The following is a 25023-nucleotide window of genomic DNA, read 5'->3' on the forward strand; positions in this document are numbered from 1 at the left end:
CATTATTATACAGTGGAAGCTCGAGTGACGAGCACCTCAATCTATGAGCATTTTGAATAACGAGCGCGCAACTCAGCGAAAATTTGTCTTGATTGACGAGCTTTCACTTGATTAATGAAAAAATCACATGATGCTTCCTAGCGTTCCCGCTGGTTCTCGCAAATTCTTGGACACCTTCGACGATGCAAATAATTAATTTTTTTTTGTTTTAAAGGTGCTAATGATGCTAGGATGTAAAGGAGGTGACTGCTGTAATGTTGCAAAGCATTGATTTTCGTTTTTTAGACAAAATTAGAAAAAAAAAATATAAAAAATTTGAAAAAAAAAGAACAAATGTCAAAAAGGTTCGTTCAGTGTGTGCCAGGTAGGCTGCTCCACTATTAATAAAAAAATGAAAAATACAAACCAAATTGAACAAATATGAAAAATAGAAAAAATCTCATCATGGAGCATCCCACCTGACAAACACTGAACAAACCTTTATGACATTTTACCTTTTTTCAAATTTGTTTAATTTTTTTATTTATTTTTTTTTTTTATACAAAATGTAGCAGCCTATCTGGCATACACTGAATGAACATTTTTCTATAAAAAAAATAAAAAAATAAAAAAAATTGAACAAAGTTTAAAAAAAAAAAGAAAAAATGTCATAAAGGTTTGTTCAGTGTATGTCAGATAAACTGCTCCCTTTCTTAAAAAAAATGAAAAAATAAAAAAATGAAAAAAAATTTAACAAATTTGAAAAAGAAAAATGTCATAAAGGTTTGTTCATTGTATGTCAGGTAGACTGCTCCATTATTTAACAAATCTATTGATGTTTATTAATATATTTAACATCATATTGATGTTTTTCGGCGGTAGAACAGATTAATTTTATTTCTATTATTTTAAATGGGGGAATTTGTTTCGAAAGACGAGCATTTCACATGACGAGCTCGGTGCCGGAACGGATTAAATTCGTTAATCGAGATTCCACTGTATCTCTTGGTTATTCTCTCATTTTCTCTTTCTATATGTCTAACTACAGTACATATGTATTGATGTCTAACTGTCTGCATACTATCTATTTTCTCTTTCTCTGCGCATGTGTGTATGGTTATTCAACTGTACAAGTCACTGGTACTCCCCCATCTCGACTAATGTACCCAAGCATGGAGACTCCACCTTCAAAAGGATACTGTATATCTGCTTTGGAGAAAGTGCAACAGAGTGCAATAAAAATCACCCCAGAACAAAGTCAACTCTCTTACCAGGAATGATTGAGGGTCAATATTCTGTATTGGAACTGTAAACCACGCGGATTCAGCGTCATTTATTATAACCATTATACAGCATCTGTTATTATTAAAAATAACATACCTGCCTCCTCTGACGTACTGAAATGTACTAATGCAGTATACAAGTGGAATTCTGGGGACTGTGTGCTTCAAAATACAGTCCATTTGTCTATACCAAAGATTGTGATGTTTGGGTGCTGCACTGTGGAAAGAAGAGTACACCATAGAGGGTCTCTGTCCTTATGAACTCTGTTCTCTGTTAGCCCCCCATCCCACTGCCACTTCACTCTGAGTTTCTCTTATTGTCTTTCATATCAACTTTCTCCTTTACTAGTAGATTTTGTCTCCTCACAGCACTTCTCTCTGTGTTCCTTCTATGTTTACTAACTTAGTCTCCTCACTTTTCCCTCCTTTTCTCCTCCTATGCTTCATTAACTTATGTCTTCCCTTCCCTCCAGCCATAACTAACTTCTCTACTTCACTAGCAGATTTTGTTAACTCATGTTATTTTCTCACTGTTTCATTAGCTTGTCTCCTCACATCTTCCATCATGTGGCTTATCTTCATTATTTATTTTATCACATTCCTTACTCACCTAATTGTTGTTGTTGTTTGTGTTTCACCTGTTGCATGATGTTTTCTTAAGTTCTTGAAGGTATATTATCTGTTGTATGAGTTAATGGCTGTACATGATCAAAATGATGGTGCAAGCCTTTAAATTAATTCTATCTGTAATGTGTACACTGTCAGTCAGCGTGTGCACAGTTTGTGTGTGCCAAGTCAGAGTGCAGTGTCTTCACAGTTGTCAGTGTGTGCACAGTCAGTTACTGTGTACATATCCATTGTGTGAATAATTAGTCACTGTGCATAGTGTGTACACAATGTGTGCATAAATTGGTACAGCCCCTCATTAAATATGGTAATGCTAAAGATTTACTTACTAAAATGTACTGAACTACGGGACACCACGAGCGTAGCTCTCATCCTGTAGCTACACTTAGGTAATTACACAGTGTTTGAGTGCAAAAATGCTTAAAGGTCCAATTAATAAGTGTAAAGACATTATGTCACTGTTAACTCTTTATTTTGTGCTTTGAATTGCATGTTGTTAAAGGAACTGGACCAAGATTTGTGTGGTAATGTTTGAAGTGAGACAATAAGAATAATATCCTCAAATAGCTTATGCATCTAAATATAACAAATAATGATGTATGAGTATTTAGTTTAACTTTTAAATATTTCAACTGACTGTTCTTATGCCCTGATATATGATTAAATTATAAACCATGGAATTATAGAACTTTAAAAAAAATTAGTGAAGTATATAACTGCACTATAACTTAAAAATCATGGTTAAGAATGTGCATTTGTGATTTTTTCTTTTTCTCTTGTGGTTTATCGGTTCTTAATTTAAAAATACCGTAGTGCTAATAATTTAATAACTATAATTTAAATATATGGATTTATATCTTCATCTTTTTCACAGTATGTACAGTATAGATTTTAGTTATTACTGAAAGTATGATAGTGTATGTATTAATAGTAACTTGAGATTTAAAAAACTCATCTCTTATTGGCTCCCTTGCAGCATCTACTGGGAGTATGCACTTAATGTGCGTGTGGAGGAAATTGTCTACGTCCACTGCCATCAGCAAGGTATGTATATTGGCAAAAGAATATATGTTGTATATCAATGCTATTGTTGGTCTATTTTATTAGTTTTACTTTGATTTTAATCATAAGTTACTTCAATTTGAAATGATATGGCATATGGGTTTTCAGGTGACTCTGGGGGCACTATTGTTTTAGTTGGGCAGGATGGAACTCAGTACCCACCTATCCACTTTCCCCGTGGTGGCCACCTTCTTGCCTTCCTCTCCTGTCTAGAAAATGGACTTCTTCCACATGGCCACCTAGACCCTCCTCTCTGGTCTCAACGTGGCAAAGGTATTTTGGTTCAATAATTTACTTGTAATATTTAACAATCTTATTAAAAGTTAAATTGCTTTCTATTCATTACAGGGTTAAAGAGTAAATCTTCATAGCCCAGGAAAAATTATGCCACAACTTTTGCTCTTTTATTTTTTTAGGTAAAGTTTTTCCCAAGCTGAGGAGAAAAGCCCGGGCACTGGCCAACAGACAGCATCATGGGGGTGCAGACAATGAGGAAGATGAAGCCACAGATTATGTGTTCAGGATCATCACGGCTATTAAACCTGATCGTCTCTGTAAGTCACCATGCTTAAAATCTGGATTTCGGTGAATATTTAAAGGTCTTTTCTGAGAAAGATACTTAGATGGTCTTTAAGGCAAGATCACTGAAGGGTTCCATTAGACAAGATCTTCATTATCATGGCAGGGTAACATTCTGTATCAGCACAAGAGGGATCTTTTCTGATGTTATTGTTGGATCATATATACTAGTGCTACATACATAGATACAAAGCATCCACCACAACAGCATCAGAGTCATGAAAGGAAATCCCTCCAGTCCAGACAAAGAACCAGTCTCCACACTCCTCCATCTCATGCAAGTGTGAGCAAGATCTGTAATCACTTGGGATTCACAGCAAGCAGAGAGGGGGGGGGAGGTGAGACAATTGCCTGCATCATAGGGCGTATCGCAGGGCGCCTGACAGCTGGGTGGACAGCACTTCGGATTCGTAGTCTTGAGGCTCTGGGTTCAATCCCCGGTGGAGGCGGAGACAAATGGACAAAGTGTTTTTTTCACCCTGATGCCCCTGTTACCTATCAGTAAATAGGTACCTGGGAGTTAGACAGCTGCTACAGGCTGCTTCTCGGGGGGTGTGTAACAAAAAGAAGGCCTGGTCGAGGACCGGGCCGCGGGGACGCTAAGTCCCGAAATCATCTCAAGATAAGCTCAAGATCATTAGCTGAAGCAATTTGAAGCAGGGTTTAGCAGAGCCCTTTTACTCCTGAGGACTTGACTTGCAACTCAATTGAACCAAAGAGTTAAATCTGCCTCTTGAAATTGAATTCTATGAAGCTTCTACATAGGCTGAGAGTTACTGATATTTAAGTGCACACGCCCAAAGCTTGATATCCGCAACATACGCAGTCTGCCAAGACAATGCTTTGAACATGGTCATAGCTCACACATGAGAGACGGAACACACACTGGAAAGTGGTACTGACCGTGAATGAAACAGGGAAAATGCTGAAGTCAGATGGGGTGGATTTGATGAAAACAAAATGTATACCAGTACAGTATCCCACCAAGCTGCACTTTGCCCATCCCTGAATTGATGAACCATGACAAGCAAAACACACACATACACATTATATATTATTATAAAAGAGGGCACAAGAGAGGTGTACGGTCACATTACGTTGTATTTATCTGATAAAGCAGTGGTTTGATGAAAAACGTAATGTGACCGTACACCTCTCTGGTGCCCTCGGGGAGTGAAGATGTTGGGGAAATACTCCGAAATTTCCATTCCTTTTGAAGGATCTGAGTTGGTGTAGTCAGTTAGTGCATACTAGTTATGCCAGTTGTGTGAACAACTGTGCTCTCTGGGTTCGAGTCTACCTGCAGGGTTGTGTCTAAGTTGTGTTTACCTCACTTGCGTGTTTAGGCAAGTTCATGTGTGTATATAAATATATATATAAATATATATATATATATATATATATATATATGTATATATATATATATATATATATATATATATATATATATATATATATATATATATATATATATATATATATATATATATATATATATATATATATATATATATATATATATATATATATATATATATATATATGTCGTACCTAGTAGCCAGAACTCACTTCTCAGCCTACTATTCAAGGCCCGATTTGCCTAATAAGCCAAGTTTTCCTGAATTAATATATTTACTATAATTTTTTTCTTATGAAATGATAAAGCAACCCTTTTCTCTATGTATGAGGTCAATTTTTTTTTATTGGAGTTAAAATTAACGTAGATATATGACCGAACCTAACCAACCCTACCTAACCTAACCTAACCTATATTTATAGGTAAGGTTAGGTTAGGTAGCCAAAAAAAGCTAGGTTAGGTTAGGTTAGGTAGGTTAGGTAGACGAAAAAACATTAATTCATGAAAACTTGGCTTATTAGGCAAATCGGGCCTTGAATAGTAAACTGAGAAGTGCGTTCTGGCTATTAGGTACGACATATATATATATATATATATATATATATATGTCGTACCTAGTAGCCAGAACGCACTTCTCAGCCTACTATTCAAGGCTCGATTTGCCTAATAAGCCAAGTTTTCATGAATTAATTGTTTTTCGGCAACCTAACCTACCTAACCTAACCTAACCTAACTTTTTCCGCTACCTAACCTAACCTAACCTATAAAGATAGGTTAGGTTACGTTAGGTAGGGTTGGTTAGGTTCGGTCATATATCTACGTTAATTTTAACTCTAATAAAAAAAAATTGACCTCATACATAATGAAATGGGTAGGTTTATCATTTCATAAGAAAAAAATTAGAGAAAATATATTATTTCAGGAAAACTTGGCTTATTAGGCAAATCGGGCCTTGAATAGTAGGCCGAGAAGTGCGTTCTGGCTACTAGGTACGACATATATATATATATATATATATATATATATATATATATATATATATGTCGTACCTAGTAGCCAGAACTCACTTTTTGGCCGACTATTCAAGGCCCGATTTGCCTAATAAGTCAAGTTTTCCTGAATTAATATATTTTTTCTATTTTTTTTCCTTTGAAATGATAAAGCTACCCATTTCATTATGTATGAGGTCAATTTTTTTTTATTGGAGTTAAAATTAACGTAGATATATGACCGAACCAAACCAACCCTACCTAACCTAACCTAACCTATCTTTATAGGTTAGGTTTGGTTAGGTAGCCGAAAAAGTTAGGTTAGGTTAGGTTAGGTAGGTTAGGTAGTCGAAAAACAATTAATTCATGAAAACTTGGCTTATTAGGCAAATCGGGCCTTGCATGGTAGGCTGAGAAGTGCGTTCTGGCTACTAGGTACGACATATATATATATATATATATATATATATATATATATATATATATATATATATATATATATATATAATATACATAGATACATACATACATACATACAGGCTTCCTGTCCCCAACAAAACAAATTAAAGTGACCTAGAAAAGATTAACTGGAGTATAATATTACAAATGCAATTTAATGTTGTTGTTATGTGGAATGTGATGGAAATAGGAAAACAATTTAATTAACCAGTTACTATTTTTCTTTTACAAATTGACCTGGTGTCTGGTGATTCCTGTGTATGCTGCAATAACTTCCATCAAAAAGCCCACTTGGAGCTGATGTCACCCCTGCTGCGTGGTGGTTCTGGTTGGCTGCCTCGTGTTCCCAAGCTCTCATCACACTCGTCCTCCACCTCCTCATCCAAGTCACTCAGTCTTGGAGACTCCATGAGTGAGGTCATGCCACCACCTCCAACTCCAAATCCAAGTATGGATATTCCACTACCGCCTGCTGAACAGGGCAGTGAGGGAGGAACCCGAATGACCACAAATGAAAAGAACAGGTTTGGATCTAATAAAATTGTTTTTGTCCAGTATTACCACTACCTTTCATTAGTTATGTATCCACCATAGAAATATGTTTTAGTTTTTGTAAATAAGAATATTTCCTCCTAATTTTTCTGGGTCTGCACAAGATGTAGAGAATGGCCATTGCATAATAGCTTGAAACTTTCATGACTCATACTTGATGATACGAGGAAGAGCCCCTTTCTTTTATTGTTTGCGGAAGGAGGACATGCCATCACAACACTACCCTACCATCATATCACCACAACACTACCATTCAAGGAGGCTTTCAAACCCATACACACTGCCATGTGAGACCATTACTTGAGTACTGTATACAGCACCAACATGAAACCCACATCTTGTGACATATAAACAGAAACTTGAGAAAGTTCAGAGGCTTGCAAATACTGTAGATTAATACCAGAATTGAGAGGTCTCAGCTATGGGTACAGATTGAGAGAACTCACCCTCACCACCTTAGAGAAGAGAAGACAGAGGGGATAAAAATATGATAATATATAAACTCTTGAGGGGGGAATAAAGAAAGTGGAAGCATATTTAAATTAAAAAGATGCAGAACAAGGTGATATCAGTGGAAGCTGGACAGGCAGTTTAGTCAGGGTTGTAAGGAAGTTTTTGTTCCCTGTACAAGTGGTCAGCAAATGGAATGTATTAAAGGAAGAGGTTGTTGAAATCAATTCTATCCAAAACCTTAAGAAAAAGTATACTAAAAATGTTAATGTTAAGAGAGGTAATTAGCATACCAGGTATAAATGGCTTGGATGAAGGGTATAATTATAAATTATGAATGAATTTTTATAATGAATTATAAGAAGCTAGATCTCATGCCCACAATAGTTACTAATAGGTAAGCACTTATAGGTAAACACAGAGAGCCAGAGTTCGGGACCAAAGAGCCTGAGCTCAACCCCTGCAAGCACAACTAGGTGAGTACATGACCAGTATTATACTTCAACATCACTACCACAAGACCATTATAAGACTTTCCCCACACCACTACCTCAATACCCATATAAAAACCCCATACCACTACCACATCGCCACTTCATCACAGCACTATTATCACATTACAGTACTACACCACAAGGGGTAACAGCTTCAAGCTCATCAAGCCACAATGAAGGAAAGACAACAGGTTTTCACCTATAAGACAATAAATTCATGGAATCTGTCCACTATAACCATAAATGCCAAGATGGTGCTCCAGTTTAAAATACAACTGAAAAAAATCGTCAGGAATAATGGGAAGACCTATGATAAGCTACTGGGTTCCTGTCCCTGTCAAAGCCACTAAAGATGGTGGCCTTAGGTTTCAGGTAAACCACATCACCGCTACCACATGACAATACCATCACAGTGAGGTGGTGGAAACCAAAACCATCAGTGTTTCCTAATTGTTATATGAAAAAGAGTGCTGGGAAGACAGAACACCATGAGTGTAGCTATCATCCTGTAACTATACTTAGGTAATTACAAAACAACTGAACTACAACACCACCCACAGATTACTACCGCATCTTCCTGTTCTTCCTCACAACAACCTATGTTTGTTACATCAGCTATTCTCTCTGTATAGTTTTCATTGCATTAACCTATAATCACTGCACCTTCTGTATTGATTACACAACTCTGTTGGTATTCTTAGATATGCCAACCTAGAGATGCGTTTCTTGATCAACTTTGATAAAAACTTATCTAGTACTAATTGGGTTTCACCAATACTAATGTCTTAGAGTTTTGTCATGTTTATTATATATTTTTTTCTGGAGAGAGCCCCATGTGGTTTCCTGAAGCTATCTTCCTGAGACTTCTTCATACTAAAAGGTCACATCAGCCACGATTAGTTTTGTTTGGCCTACTGGAGACCAGGGCCAGAAACTAGCCCCCTCACAGAGGCGCAGAGAACAGTTGACAGAACCGGTTTACAGAATACGAAGCCTTAAGAAACCACCAAATAACTACCACAGAGGAGTCACATGGAACAAGGGATTCACTGAAATGAACTTGCAGCTCATTAGTACCAATTTCCATCACCAAGCTGCTCGACCCCAGCTCGTCGAGTCAGTTCTGTTCCTAATGTTGGTATCACCACAGCAACTTGCAGTGCTTCTGGTTATGCCAGCTCAAGGCCGAGCCCCAAAGCTTCAAGCTAAGGGCTGGCGTTCTTTAGACTTCCTTGTCCTGTGGGGGCCATTTGCTTTGTTGTATTGTTTCCAACTATAATGTAGCTTCACTTGCATGTTTTGATTCTGACTTGCTGTGTTGGCTTAGCTCTTTGTGCATTTCAGGTTGCATGTACAGTACTCAGAATGTTCTTCCCTGTGTGCCCATTAACACTACCCTTGCATATCCAGAGTAACCTTCTCTGGTGTATTTGAGGTTCATCTCTGTGAGACCAGCCACCGGGGTGGGAAACTCGCCTTTGGCTGCTCAGGGGTCTTGTTCCTCTGTTGGACCCTTGGTTAGGGACATTCTTTGGTTGTGTTGGGGCACACCGGGAGCTCGTGTACTTGTTTATATGGAACACTGTGGTCGCCTCTCATAGCTGAGTATTTAGACTATGATTAATAGCTATTCATTTGGTAAGCAGCCCCAGTGCCTAGGGTACCCACTTGGTTTTCCTTCAGGCCCTGGGAATCCCCTCCGGTCGATGTTGTGGTCCTTATGGAGTGGTCTTGTGAGCATGGTCTCATGTTTTGCAAGTTTGAAGGGTGTTCATCATCTTTGCAACCTGACGATGATCATTCTTTCTGCCCCCCCACCATGCTGCTTGTTAGGTTGGTGATGTCTTATGACCCTGAGTCCTGTGAGATGTGTTCTCGCTAGGTCTCTGTCTCCTAGTTGGAGGCTTTACAGGCAACTGCTGCTTTATGGGATAGGTTTGCCCGTGTGAAGCATTCATGGCATATTGATCAGATGGAACCACTAGAGTTGGCCCCTGTGGTGTTCAGGGAGCCGGAGTGGAGGTCCCTAGAAAAATTGACTGACGTAATCCAATTTAACATGAGTTGAACATAAGGGGACAAGTTACACAATTACCCAAGTGTAATTTCCTAAGTATAGTTATAGGATGAGAGCTAAGCTCATAGTGTCCCGTCTTCCCAGTACTCTTCGTCATATGAAGCAGTGAAACTACTGACAGTTTTGACATCCACCACCTTCTCACTTAACTGTTCCAAACCTCTACCTCTCGGTTTGCAAAAGTGAACTTTCTAATGTTTTTTTCTGCACTTTTGTTTCCTTAGTTTGAATCTATGACCTCTTGTTCTTCAGCCCGTCCTCCAAACAAAGACCCAAAAGTGATTCCATGCACCCTCCAACCCCCCTATTTATGACTGAAAAACGGTTTACACACGAGTCACAACTGATGACGTTTGAACACTTCCAGAACAAGTCCTTTACTGACGAATTTTTCTGACCCACAGAATGCTTCACCTACATACCACAAATTCAAATAATCGCCAACAGAACCTAAATACCTAACCTAACCTATGCCTATATATGCACAATATGCTAATATATTACAATAATAATTTATATTTAAGAAAATTCCTGTTTTGAATGAACAGCATGTTAAAATTGATGCATGCATCTTTGGGGTCGACCACTGGATGGAATGGACTTGGGTCGAGGACGGGTTGTATTCTTAAAGTTGCTGTTTTCAAAAAAAAATTCTTTGTCAATTTTGTCAATTCCGATTACTTTTTGTACGTATTGATCATATTCCACTTTTTCTTCTATCTTTGGTATATTTAACACCTCTAGCCTCTCCTCATAGCTCTTGTTTCTCAGTTCTGGAAGCCATTTAGTTGCAGGTTTTTACACTTTTTCCAGTTTATTGATGCCCATATCTTGAAATGCAGGCACCATACTACTGATGTATATTCCAGTTTTGGTCTCACAAAGGGCATGAACAATTTCTGTAACATTTTGCTATCATTGTGTGTAATTACCTAAGTGTAGTTACGGGATGAAAGCTATACTCGTGGTGTCCTGTCTTCCTGGTACTCTTTGTTATATGATGCTTTGAAACAATTGTTGGTTTTGACATACACCACCTTCTCACCTAACTTGTTCCAACCATCTACTACTGAGTTTGCTAAAGAGACTTTCTAATATATTTTTGGCATCTTTGCTTCCTTAGCTTGAATCTATGCCCTCTTGTTCTTGAAGTTGCAGGTTTCAAGAATTCATCTTTGTCAAACACCACTTACCTGCAGGCCAGATGAATAGCAATGAAATCTGCAGCTGCATCATGGAGGAGAGATCAAACAACTTGAGCAAACCCCTCAGAGGCTTTAACAGCAGCAGAAAAACCCATAACCAAAACTTGATTCCCCAGTGAGGTGACTTCCATTTACAGCAAGGAAAAAAATAAAGTTCCTTGCAAGGAAAACTTAAATATGTGAGCCAGGTGAGAACAAGCTTTCAAATTTATCTGAATTTACCTGAAGGTCATCATCTATAGAAGCCTCAATGGGGACAGGAAGTCAATCACTTGTGAAAGCTTCCCAATTTTTCCTGAGGATGTTTTTCCAGCTGTATTTTAAACTACACTCCCTAAAGCACTGTCATTATTTACATCTTCATTGGATAAGAGATCCCATGAATTTATTACTCTTTGGGTGAAAGCATCTCCTGTGCTTTGTCCTATATTGTGGTCTCTTCAGCTTGAGACTGTTGTCCCTTGCCTAAGCCATGTTGGACCTTTTTTTAAAAAGTGGTCTGGATTAACATATTTTAATTTGTACAGTATTTTAAAGATCTCAATGAGATCAGCTCTCTCATGTCTTCTTTGCAGTTGCTAGTCTTGTGGTACAAAAGGGATTTGTATAACTGGATGACCACTTTCTTTTTCTTGAAGCAAAGATTTGGGTGGCTTTCGATGACCATATTATATACTGCTAGAGGGGGCTAAATGTGTATTTGATGTGTAAACTTTGCTATGATTTCAGTGACTCGCTTGAGCTTCTCTGTGCCACAATGAAACACCAAATCATCTCCAGGGCATTCTATGGCTGGCTGGCCCACTGTCGACATTTAAGAACTGTCCGAACCCACCTAGCTGGCCTTGTCTTGCCCTCTGCCTCTATACCACCACACACACCCGGTAAGATCATAAAAAAATAGGAAATTCATTCAAATTTTACCTGAATTTTGTTTGGTGAGATTTTCTAATTGCATTCTAAAATGTATACATTTTCTTACTCAGCTTCAAGCTTGTCATTTAACTTGTCATTTATAAATACGCATCAGTACTTGCTTTTCTTACCACCCCTTTTTATTATTATTATTCATTTTATTATACAAGCTTACACAGTTACATAAATGATTGGTTATGATTAAAATGCTATGTTAAAGATACTGAAGGGTCATTGACATAGTGAATGGAGACACCCCTTTCCAGGTGAGAAACAGAATGAATTAATTCAAATTCAAATTCAAATTCAAATGTTTATTCAGGTAAAGTACATACATACAAGGGGCGATACAAATATTGATGAATTTATAGATAGAGCTAGTATATACAATGCCTAAAGCCACTATTACGCAAAGCGTTTCGGGCAGGAAAAACACTAAAGACTAAAACATAATACTAATTGAGATTAAAGTATAAAATGTGTTGAGAAAATATAAAAATAAAAAAGGGGGGAACATGGCAGAAACACAGCACAAATACAATTTGGTCGACAAACAGCATTGTTTAAAAATAACAGACATGGGTTGACATTATAGTGGTAAGGTAGGTTACAGGGAGTTACTTAGGTAGTGCTTAGTTTTTATCTTAAACTGGTTGAGAGAGGTACGGACTTTAACATGATTGGGAAGGTCATTCCACATTCTGGGTCCCTTGATTTGTAGAGCATTTCTAATTTGATTAAGTCGTACTCTTGGAATATCAAAAAGGTATTTGTTTCAGGTGTGGTGCTCATGGGTTCTGTTACAACCTTCAATGAAGCTTTTAAGATCAGGATTGGCATTACAGTTCAGCATATTATATATATATATATATATATATATATATATATATATATATATATATATTGTGGTCTATATATATATATATATATATATATATATATATATATATATATATATATATATATATATATATATATATATATATATATATATATATATATATATATATAAATATATATATATATATAAATATAAAATACACATGAGAGGATGTGCAGTGACTTAATATCTAACATATTCAGAGATTTGAGTAGGGGTACTGAGTGATGTCTGGGGCCAGAGTTGGATATTGTCCTAATAGCAGCTTTGTGTTGAGTAATGAGGCATATGTCAGGCACAGATGTGCCAGGTAGAACAACTAGGAGACTGTAGAACTAAATACCACTTCTCATGTAAACAAATAGGGAAGTACAAGTGACTGTAGATTAGAGTCAAAACTCCAAACAGAGACATACAGTATTACCAGGTACTGTAGCACAGTTGGCTCACAAATGATTGGTCCCAGGTTCGATTTCCAGGTAAGGTGAGATGTCTGAGCACATTTTATAATACGCGATGGCTCTGTTTACCTAGCAGTAAATTGGTACCTCTGAGTTAGTCAGCTGTTGTGGGTGGCATTCTTTAGACGGTGTTAGCTAGGGAGAATTTTGATAAACCTAACAGACTTCCTGTCCCTGATAATGAGAAACCATATATTACTTACATAGTTCTTGTATATAGATAATAATATTATGCACACTCTTATGTTGATAAATATCTATATCAACAGCATGGGATGAAGGTGTAACTGAAGAGGCATGGAAAGCTCTTCATAACAATGGCTGCCTCACAGACCAAGAGGAGCTCCTCACCCGGGTCTACCTTGGTGGTATTGCATCACAAATCAGAAAAGAGGTAAGAAATTTTTATGCTATGTCAACCAAAAGTGAGCACATGTATATTAGTACTTATTTAGGTATGCTAAGTAGGAATTCCTTATGGTTTCTGGGAAAGACTCCCTCAGTAACTCCCCAGTGTTACAACCTGGAAACAACAAAAATTTGGGAATGCACCAGGACCACAATGACTCCTCAGCATCTATCAGAGGCCAGGATCAGAACTTGGCTCACTCGAAGAAGCAAGGGGGAAGCATAGGGATGAACGATCACTATAGAGCCATGTAAAAGACCCACCAGAAAGGTAGATTCCACCAAAATAAGCAACTGTTCTGAGAAATATGTATCCCTGATGAAACAACGTAAATAATCGTTTCCATGGCGAGATCACCACCTAGATACACTTACCTTCTCCAGATGAAAGCCTAACATCTCAGGATTCCAGTCAGCCAGCCAGCTCATTCATAAGCTTGGCACAACCATGAACACTCAACTCCTCAACAGAAGCAGGGTTTTAAATTTTGAACCTGATTCTTGTTTTCATTACTTCTGCTTTTTCCTTAATTTTTAGCAAAATATTAATTATCTGACTTCTAGAGGGAGGTCCTATAGTAATTGACACTTGGTTTGTCTGGCCAGGGGTGCAATCCTGGCAGAGCAAATGGAAACTTTGTTAATTCAGTTTCTCACAGGATCTGACCAATCATCATAGGACAAGCCATAAAAATGTAATAAAGCTCGAGCCTCATGGGGACCTGGTGTTAGTAATGGTACTGCCATCTGGTATTGGTCAGGGGTAGCAGACAGGCAGGAAACTACCTGTTTGGTGAGAGCTTTTGTGGTGGTTCCTGTGATAAGTTGGGCTTAGAAAGACCGAATGTTTAGGGGTAAACTTTCTATAGTCAATCTTGTTTGCCTGTACTGAGCTTTTTTCTTGTGGCTCCTTAGCTTCCTAGTACCAATATGGCCTGGAAAGAATGTCTGAAAAGATCCCAAATGTGCAAGTGCAGAATGTCACCTTTCTTTGGTAATCATGATCATATCCATTGGGACAGTTACTAATCGTGCCTTAGGGAGCATGTGAATGGAACAGCTCCAGTAAATTCATTGGCTGAAACTTTTTATGAAATTATTTTCTTTACTGTATTTATGAATTTAAAGTAATTTAAAATGAGAAAGTTACAAACAAATATGACATGATACTAAAAACTCAACAAAGTGTAAATTCGATAGTTGACTGCATCAAAACGGTTTCATTTCTTTATTACATCACGGTGAAATGGAGGGTGTAAAATCTATGTTGAAATGGTAGCTGAATATATATTTATTTTTCCATAATTTTGTATTTATACTATATTTTGATTAAACTGTATATGTATTTGTATATATTGTATTAATGTGGTACCAATAGCCTTACTGCTAGAGTGCCGGAAGTATTTCACCCATTCACCGAATTAGCCAGGCTATCTTGTTGTTCTAGAATTCAGTCTTCCTGCAGCCCAATCTCTGACAAGCTTTCCTGGTAGATGGTCTTATCAGTAAAACTGTTCATTCTTGACCTTCCTGTCTGATATAGGCATCACAACCCAGTTGATCAAATATCCTTTGCAGATGCTCATCAAGTTTAATCTCGAATAGTCACATTTCTAGTTAATTTATGATGTTAACAAAAAAAATTGATTCTTTATTTGAAAAGAGGATTAAGAGAAAGAAACTGAAAATATAATAAATTATGAGGTGAATGATTATCAGAGGACATTATGAAGTTGTCTAAATTTGAGAGATTTTGCTTAAAATATGACATTTTTCCTCAGGTGTGGCCATATCTTTTAGGTCACTACAACTTTGGAAGCTCACCAGAAGAGAGAGATGAGCAAGATCGCCGTGTGAGTAATTACTCTTCACATGAATATATGTGCATATATACATGCATAAATGTTTAAATATATATATATATATATATATATATATATATATATATATATATATATATATATATATATATATATATATATACATATATATATATATATATATATATATATATATATATATATATATATATATATATATATATATATATATATATATATATATGTCGTACCTAGTAGCCAGAATGCACTTCTCAGCCTACTATGCAAGGCCCGATTTGCCTAATAAGCCAAGTTTTCATGAATTAATGTTTTTTCGACTACCTAACCTACCTAACCTAACCTAACCTAACTTTTTCGGCTACCTAACCTAACCTAACCTATAAAGATAGGTTAGGTTAGGTTAGGTAGGGTTAGGTTAGGTAGGGTTGGTTAGGTTGGTTGGTTATATATTAGATATATATATATATATATACGTTAATTTTAACTCCAATAAAAACAAATTGACCTCATACATAATGAAATGGGTAGCTTTATCATTTCATAAGAAAAAATTTGAGAAAATATATTAATTCAGGAAAACTTGGCTTATTAGGCAAATTGGGCCTTGCATAGTAGGCTCAGAAGTGCGTTCTGGCTACTAGGTACGACATATATATATATATATATATATATATATATATATATATATATATATATATATATATATATATATATATATATATATATATATATATATATATATATATATATATATATATATATATATATATACTGTATATATATACATATATGCATATTGCATATATGCAATTGACGATCACGAAACACTGATCATTTGTGTGTTGAAAATCCAGAGAAATGGGAAAGGGAGATGAACGTTTCGGCTGATGAAAGCCGTTGTCAACGACTTTGATTGGCCGAAATGTTCATCTCCCTTTCCCATTTCTCTGTGGATTTTCCGCATATATATAATAATGTGTGTGTGTGTGTAAATCACAAAAATTAACACGTGATGAAAAATACTTGAATAATACATCCTTCTATCACACACATGCTGCTCAAATTAGCTAAGCCCATAAATCTGTCTTCCTTTATCTCGTAAATAAACCTGTTGAACACCAAACACGGCTGCTTTCCTTTCATTGGCTTACTACAAGATTACTTCACCTTTTGCTAAACAAAAAATTAAATTTTCCTAAATTTTCATTGGTCAGTAGAAAGTTGGGCATAACCACTTCAAAGTATATTTATAACAAATTATTATTTTAAATACAATTGCATTCTTTAGTAACACTCATCATATTTACAACAGATTCGTCAAACATACGAAACCACAATGTCTGAGTGGTTGGCTGTTGAAGCAATTGTGCGACAACGTGATAAGGAGATAATGGCTTTAAATATGGCCAAGCTGTCTTCAGAGTCACAGAATGGAGAAATACCACTAGTTGGGAGAGATCGATCTCTCAGCAATGAGGTATGGCCTTTCCTGTCTGGCATAGTATGTTAATATTCATCACTATTTTTATCAAAATACTGTACATAATTTAATTTTTGCTTTTAACTTTATTCCTTTCACTATGCTCCTCTTTGTTCGACATTAATATTCTTGTATTTAACTGTTAAACATCCCTCGATAAATCAACATAATAAATTAGTCTTTAAACCATTCAGCATGTGCAGCTGTCTTATAAATCTGTACTTTTTAGTTCTTACTAAAAATAATGGTTTCCCTGTTTTTATATGTATAATCAAAGCCATTTGACTTGCTGGAATGAACAAAAAACATTATTTCTTAATTTGTCATAATGTAGTTTGTCACAAATGTTAAGTATCTTTGCATCCATCACCCTTAGGTGTTATAATGACACTGTGTCAACTTTTCCCGTAAATGTGTCCAAATATAATGTCGAGCTTGTCTGCCTGTTCCATGTTTTTCTCATTCCACCTGATTAATTACAATGCCCTTTTAAATGAATGGAAAGTGTAAGTTACTGCATATTTGTCCAGGGTTAATGGTAACCTGTGTCTGCTGCCACAGGTGTTTGAGCCAGACACATTGAGTATTGGGTCAGTGGATAACCCCGGCACAGTGCAGGAGGAGGATGAGGACCCTGTCTTGGACGACTTAGAACAATCAGATATCACCAACGTAGAGACAGACACTGAAATTTGTACAAATAAGGAAAATGTCAGCCATGAGGATACAACACTCACAGAAATGAAGAACAAAGAAAATTTGATGACTGATGAAACTGACAACAATGAAATTTATTTAAAAGAAAATATGAGGCAAGAGAGCAAAGAGAGTGACACAGCAGAGGTGGCCAGTCCTGTAAGTAACACTGAAGGTATTACTTCACATGCTTCCTATTAGAGTAGTTTAGATAAATCAATCATTTAATATGAGAACACAGAGAAGGTAAGTCAGTGAGTGTAGTTTGATGCACCTTGAAATGTTAAACTTTTAAATTACTTCTTTGTGAAGTACTGTACAAACCAAAATCGACACAAATTATATTAAATTAATGATAATAATTACTATAATAGTAATGCTATTCAATTACTGATGATAAACCTATAGTACATTATTAACATTCTTCAGTTTAAATATGTAGAGTACTACACTTCTTTATTGTAAAGTACTGTACAAAACAGTATTTCAATCTGAGGGTAATCAAGACAGGCTTAATCTTCACCAAGGTAAGTCCAACCACTTGGGCTGGACGGTAGAATGGATGGTTTCACTTCATGCAGGTCAACTTTCAATCTCCGACCGTCCAAATGGTTGGGCACCATTCCTCCCCCCCCCCCCCCCCCCGTCCCATCCCCAATCCTTATCCCGACCCCTTCCCAGTGCTATACTGTATAGTCATATGGCTTGGCACTTTCCTCTTAAAGTTCCCTTCCCTTCCCTTCCACCAAGGTAAGTTAAAATTTCTGCTAGTTAAATTTTTTTTATCAAGATTCTGCCTTAACAATAGCAACCAGGATCGCTGCATCATTGGTGCGCATAGTGATCAAGGATGGTTTTAGGTCTAGCATAAGATTTAAAACTCTCATGGGTATACTAAATAATCAGGGGTCATATCCACTTGGTCAGGTCTCCAGTAAACACATGCCATATTGGAAAAAAATTGTTTGCATACCTCCTGGGTGTGAGGGCCTCAGCACTAACACAGCAATCATGTATAGCATATACAGCAGCAGCTCACACCACTGCCATGCATCTCATGCTCACAGCATCGCTAAAGGATGATAGACTAAATATTTAGAATTATATAATATTTAGATAAACTAAATATTATAGAATTGCATTCAGGGAACTTTTTCCAAGATGGTTGCCTCTCACTGGAGGTCCCAAGAGTTCATTTCGCACCCAACCAACCGCGTGCGCATTTTGAATGGGTACGAAATATTAAAATGGTGTTTTCTCGGCTCGCGCAGTTTCCAACAAAAATAGTTTTCTCGGCCAGTGCAGTCCAGTGGTTAATAACAAGTCTTATATATCAACCCAATGTGCATCAAAACTATTATACTTAAACCTATATAAATTGATTAGGTGTTGGACTTCATCTCTCATTCTTAGTATACTGTATGACTCAACTTTGACATGATAATGATTCTAAGAGGGATCCATTATTTGTGGGTCTAGTGTTCATTTATTTGTTCCTACTACACTACTGTAACTTTTATTTACAGTGCCAACCTGTAAGTGGTATTTCATTTTATATAACATGTTGGGCCTTCAACCTTTTACCAGGTAGTGGATCTGGGTAGGTTATTTATTCTAGTCCTGAAGCCAGGTGCTAGACTCAGATTATTCAGCATCATGTGTATGTGTATTATTTATTTAGGTGTGTATATGTGCATGGTATGGGTGTTATGTGCATTGCTTCTACTGTTCAAGATGCTTGTGTTAGCATGACCCAGGAAGCACTACATGGAGGTAATGATAGGACTTGTTCCCCTTTCTTTTAATATTAAGCTGCATGTTGTATCCCTTTAATAACTGCATTCTGTCTTCTTGTAATCTGATTTTTACTTTGACATTTTCATAGCTGTCAAATAAACACAATGCTAAACTATAAAAGGATACATGGAGTGGGTTAAAAAATATAGATTTATAATATTTATTTTCTCTCATCCTAGCAATGCTTGGAGTATATAAATTGAGCTCTCTTGGTAGCCATATTGTTAATCTTTTTGAGTGTTGTTTTTAGTTATCTACTATAATGCTTGAAAATTTTATGTTTATGCTCTATTTTTAATTTAGTGCACACAATGCTCCTGGGGATGCCATACTCAACTTTCTCTTCACAATTCACCACAGCAGATTTTCTCTTGCGTTTGCTGGTAGTTGAAGTCAGGGCCAAAGTTTTACTTGCATTTGTTTAGGTAATATTGGCTGAATGTTGCATATTTTCAGCAAAATATTATGTTGTGTAGGAAGGTTTCAATAGCTGTGGTAGATACAAACACAACAAAGCTGGGTCAGGCAAAACACTCAGTGGTGCCACAGGCAGCTAGACCACAATTTAGGGGACCAAGTTATATAAACATTGGACTGTATACACAAACTTTATGAAGATGTGGAGATCCAAAAATGATGATTAATTTTTTCAGAGCTTTTCATTAATCTTCTGTTTTTCTATTTACATCATTTTTCACATTACTCTCATTCTCCATTTTTGTTTTGTCTCATTTCCCTTCAGTATACTTCCACAGAATCCACTTCATTTTTGTGTCAACTCCGGCCTCATTCTCATCTGACAGAGCGCATTTGTTCTCATCCTTCTACCTGTTTGGTATACAAAACCAGACACAGCTTAGCATTCATAACACAACATTCCTTATGTACTGTATCTTCGACATGACATAAAGATCTATCTGGTTAGTCTTGATCCAAGATTACTTAATTATTTATATTTGTACTTATTTATTTACAAGAAGGTACAATGGGTTATTCTACTCAGAATTTTGATGATTAAGTGGTCATTCCAGAAAACCACTACTGTAACACCACTAACATTTTGGGCAACCTTTAATGCTAACAAAGTAGATGAGGTGCATACTGGGAATTTTGGGTGATTTGTAATTTACAAGGTGAACAGTTAAACAGAGTAGTGTACAGTATTAAAAATAGTAATTGAGATATACATTGATAATTTGTAGTAATTTGAAAGTCTGGGTTGATCGGTTTCTCTGGTTCCCTGTTCCAGGGCTTGTCTGTCTCAGATTGTCCGCAGTGTACTTAATTCTAGCTAGCCTGTGGTCTGCCCTCGTGCCTATGATGTGAGGTAGTATGTCTTGGGTTGACATTCAGGCGTGTGGTTTTGGAGGTCGAACAGGGTCCTGGCCACCAGGTATCTCATGAACGTCCCAGGCCCTCTCAAGCATTGTGTTGCGTTGGGAAGACTGTCATGGCCGTCAGTTTCTTTTTTGCTTTGAGACCTGTGGTGCTGCTGCCTTCTGGATAAGTCCCTGGTTTTACATATCTGTGGGTATTTAGCTTCAGGAAGCCGATGTGGCTCCCCACAGAAAACCAGGGTTGAATGGAATGAAAAACCATTTTCTGGCTGAGCCCCGGAGGCTCCCTGACACCCTCCCACCCTCCGGTTGGCGGTCTTCATTGTTCAATAACGGGAGTGGTGGGCTGCCAACTGGTGAGTGGAAGTTGGATGAAGTGTTGCTTGTTCGTTTTCTTTCGGGGAAGTTCTTCTGCTATATTCGGATGTAGGTCGCAATTTTCACCAGAGAGTGGTCTGTTTTGTTTCACCTATGTTTCTGGGTGCTTCCCCGGTAGATGGCAATTACGACATACTTTAAATGTAAAGTGCTCGTAGGCCATTTCTCCCTGTACCACTCTGAAGGAGCCAGGTTTTGGCTCATGGTTCCCCGCAGGCATAAGGATTCCTGTGACTGATGACCCCAAACTAATATACGTAGCACATATCAGTTTGGATAGCTTCAGGGAGCCTCCGGAGCTCGCCTAGAAAATGGCGTTTCATTACATTCAATGCTGGATTTTTATTTAAAAAGTTTATCAGTTATAAAATAGATATTAAAATCTCATGCATCTTCAAATAAAATTGATGTTTATTTACATTACCCATTATTATTCACATTAGCTTATTGAATTAGTCTGGATGGTTTATTATTTATTGAAATATATATATTATATAGTTTCTTGTGTTCAGACGTGTGTGGTAACACCTGATGAAGGTGTAGAAGAAGGCAATGAAGTTGACGAGGCGGATAACACAGCAGAACACATCCCCACTCCAAGTGATGCAAGTAAATAATTTTAACTCATGATTTATCTTTGATTTGACTGCACAGCCATGCTCACAGAATATTGACCATTTACATTCCATATAACAAGTGATAGTGTAAAATGTATTTTTAAGAGAGAACAAAGGAAGGTGCTTGTTCTTTACGAAACCCTCAAAATTTCAAGCAGTTTCTATATTGAAACAAATCTTAGAGCACCTATGGTCCTTATGAAGTCAACATGGCCTTGCACAGGTAAAACTTACCTTAAATCCTTCACCTGCAAGCAAATTAGCCTCTTAGCTATGTAATATAAGTTGATTTCAGATATGTATGAAATAGTGTATGATGAGAGTACAGTATAAGAAAATATTTATTTTCACCCAGCATAGAGATGAACCCAAATTTAAAGAATGTGGTAGTGATATTACTTTTGCATCAAACATTTAGCTAAACATATTTTATATCTACTTGTAATTTAATGCAAAGTGTCACTTTATTCCTTTAGCTGTGGAATTGGACTATATTCACTAGATTTATTCCAAGTACTGTAGTTTAATGTTTTGATGCATTTACTGCTTATTGTTTTGATGTGTTGAGTTACATCCTTATCCAGAGAAACAATAAATTATTTATTTTGCATGTGTATTAGTGTGTAGAGAGAGTGTGAGAGAGAGAGAGAGAGAGATAGCGAGAGAGAGAGATATAGCGAGAGAGAGAGATATAGCGAGAGAGAGAGATATAGCGAGAGAGAGAGATATAGCGAGAGAGAGAGATATAGCGAGAGAGAGAGATATAGCGAGAAATTGTAATTGTATACGCATTGGTCATAAAATTCAGGTTCAGTTAAAGAGTAAAAGGACTACAGTATTGAGTACTGTATATCAAAAAGTAAATTGATGAATTATTGAGAGTAGACATGTCAAGTAGGAAATGTTGTATAGGGTAGCAGTGTGTATTATAGTGTTTCGATATACTGTATGTTACTCATGTATACCCTATAATGTACTTTATCTTATTTCCAGAAGCCAAAACAGTATCACCTACTTATATTGTTTGTTTTCATCCATTAATATGTTCATGCTAATATTATTTTCTATTAATATAATAAACCCTTTTAAGAGTTTATTTTCTCTAATAGCACCGATAACACCAATCATATTTTATTTTCTTATTTGTTTACTCTAGTAGCATTGGTGTTTGTGTGTATCTTTAGTGTTTCCGTTCTTACAGCAGCCTGTGTTAGTGCCTCGTTCACCGTGGAGACATGTAATACCCCCATCACCACCCCAGTTATAGTTAGCAAAGCCTCCCTAGACAGTGGCAGCCACTCTGACGTAGGTGTGTAGTCATTGTGTTTCTTATGCCCGTTTTGTGACCTCGCAGCTCTGCAATATTTTGATTTGGCTTTTTCTGTCGGAATTGCAATTTTGGAGGTGTTCCCAGTGAAGTAGATCATATGTAAAACCTAAACCAAATCATTTACACAAACATATAGCTCTGTATTCTGTACCTTGAGCCATATCTGACAATGTGTAAACTTGGTTAAATATGTTATTGTTACGATATACTGTATATACATACTCTTTATTAATATTTGTATTTTTATACATAATTTCTGATACTGTGTTATAATTCATTAATCTTATATTTCCAGAGTAAATATATATAAAAATAATACGTATTTAAAGTGAATAAAATCCTTTAATACAAATGCAAATAATTTTCAATTCATCTATCATAAGATGCTGATAATGGTTTAAAGTACATATATTTTATAAGGTACATGATGATGCTACATAGCCCTCCCGGTTTGGTGCCGTCTTTTGATAATTACTTATTTATAAGGTACATTCATCCCATAAATAGTACTCAAAATAGTCTACGAACTATCCATTATAGCAATATTTTCTAAAATATTTAACTTGTTTTAACAAAATAAAATGTAACAATAATTTCTTATGCCAAAAATTTATATTTTAACATGTTTATATAAGAAGCCATTAGAATAATAAGAACTAAACTTAGGAAGAACCCATTGAGCTGCAGTATACACATCACCATTATAGCACTCCATTCACCTGGGTTCTAGGAGACTCAAACCACTGACCCCATGCGTGTGAGGCTGAAGCTCTATCGACCGAACTATTGAGTAGTCTTAATAAGGAATTTAGACTTTTACCATTATACCACCAACTTTTCAAGCATTTGGACCATACTTTCAGAAAGGCATTTTATCATTGAAAAATGTTCTGTGCAGAATGACAAAAATCATCCTATAATAGTCATTTTGTAAGCCGGTATATGTTGGGGGCTTTAAGACTTGACAACTATTCAAACAAAGCATGATAAAGATGATATAATAGACTTTTAAGACAATGAACAAATTGCTTAACCCTTGTGTTGCTAAGGGCAATTTGGTGTTTGTTACCCAATTTGGCATAACAAAAAAAAAAATATATAATTTTTTGTTTCATCTTAACCTGTTAATTTGTGTTCCGATCATGGGAAAAATAATAAAAAAAAATCGTAAGTAGCCACAATCGTAAGTAGATGGGGAAGTCTGGCAAAAATCGTAAGTAGTCGGGGAAGTCTGGCAAAAAAGAGGCGCTGACTCAGCAAGCGTCGGGGGAGTTCTGCTTCGCCTCAGCTGTCAGGTGGGGGGGGTTGCCACAAAGATATAATTACCTAATTATTTCAATGTCTCTGATTGATTTTTTGCTCTAATATTATTCAATAGTATGTAGTGCGATATGTTTATATAATAAAATGTGTGAATTATCGTTGTACTCAAAATTATGGTGTGCATATTATTGATTCAATTATTATGTTCATAAAACAGTGAACAAATACTTTGTCAGTTATTACACTATATACACAGGTTATATATAAGTATCTACATTTGTGTTCCCCATAGCGAACCACTAATCTTGTATGGTGACGGCAAACAGAAACAGGTGGCCACACACAACTCGTGCTCTGCTCCCTCCCTCCCTCCCTCCCATCGTCACTGGATCAAGGCCAGATTCACTAACATTCCTCCTTCAAGTATACTGTTGTGGTATTATTACCCTATACACACATATTATATATAAGTATCTACATATTTTGTTCACCATAACTGTTCAACTA

The 25023-nt window shown here is 36.5% G+C and overlaps 1 protein-coding gene across 7 annotated transcripts in view; it reads left to right on the forward strand.

Moving 5' to 3' along the window:
- The window catches only part of LOC123756624 (small G protein signaling modulator 2), a 162090-nt gene that overhangs the window by 116349 nt on the left and 20718 nt on the right, over positions 1 to 25023 (forward strand). For 6 of the 7 annotated variants that reach the window (XM_069331899.1, XM_069331902.1, XM_069331901.1 and 3 more), the window contains 11 exons: positions 2866 to 2933; positions 3060 to 3224; positions 3368 to 3505; positions 6622 to 6859; positions 11843 to 11997; positions 13639 to 13763; positions 15559 to 15630; positions 16931 to 17095; positions 17660 to 17953; positions 21819 to 21915; positions 23125 to 23232. In XM_069331899.1, coding sequence (XP_069188000.1) covers positions 2866 to 2933; positions 3060 to 3224; positions 3368 to 3505; positions 6622 to 6859; positions 11843 to 11997; positions 13639 to 13763; positions 15559 to 15630; positions 16931 to 17095; positions 17660 to 17953; positions 21819 to 21915; positions 23125 to 23232 — 1625 coding nt within the window. The remainder of the gene's footprint in view (positions 1 to 2865; positions 2934 to 3059; positions 3225 to 3367; positions 3506 to 6621; positions 6860 to 11842; positions 11998 to 13638; positions 13764 to 15558; positions 15631 to 16930; positions 17096 to 17659; positions 17954 to 21818; positions 21916 to 23124; positions 23233 to 25023) is intronic. The other variant, XM_069331904.1, reaches the window with a different exon arrangement.

The sequence above is a fragment of the Procambarus clarkii genome, chromosome 26 (genome assembly GCF_040958095.1).
Source record: "Procambarus clarkii isolate CNS0578487 chromosome 26, FALCON_Pclarkii_2.0, whole genome shotgun sequence".
Classification (NCBI taxonomy): domain Eukaryota; kingdom Metazoa; phylum Arthropoda; class Malacostraca; order Decapoda; family Cambaridae; genus Procambarus; species Procambarus clarkii.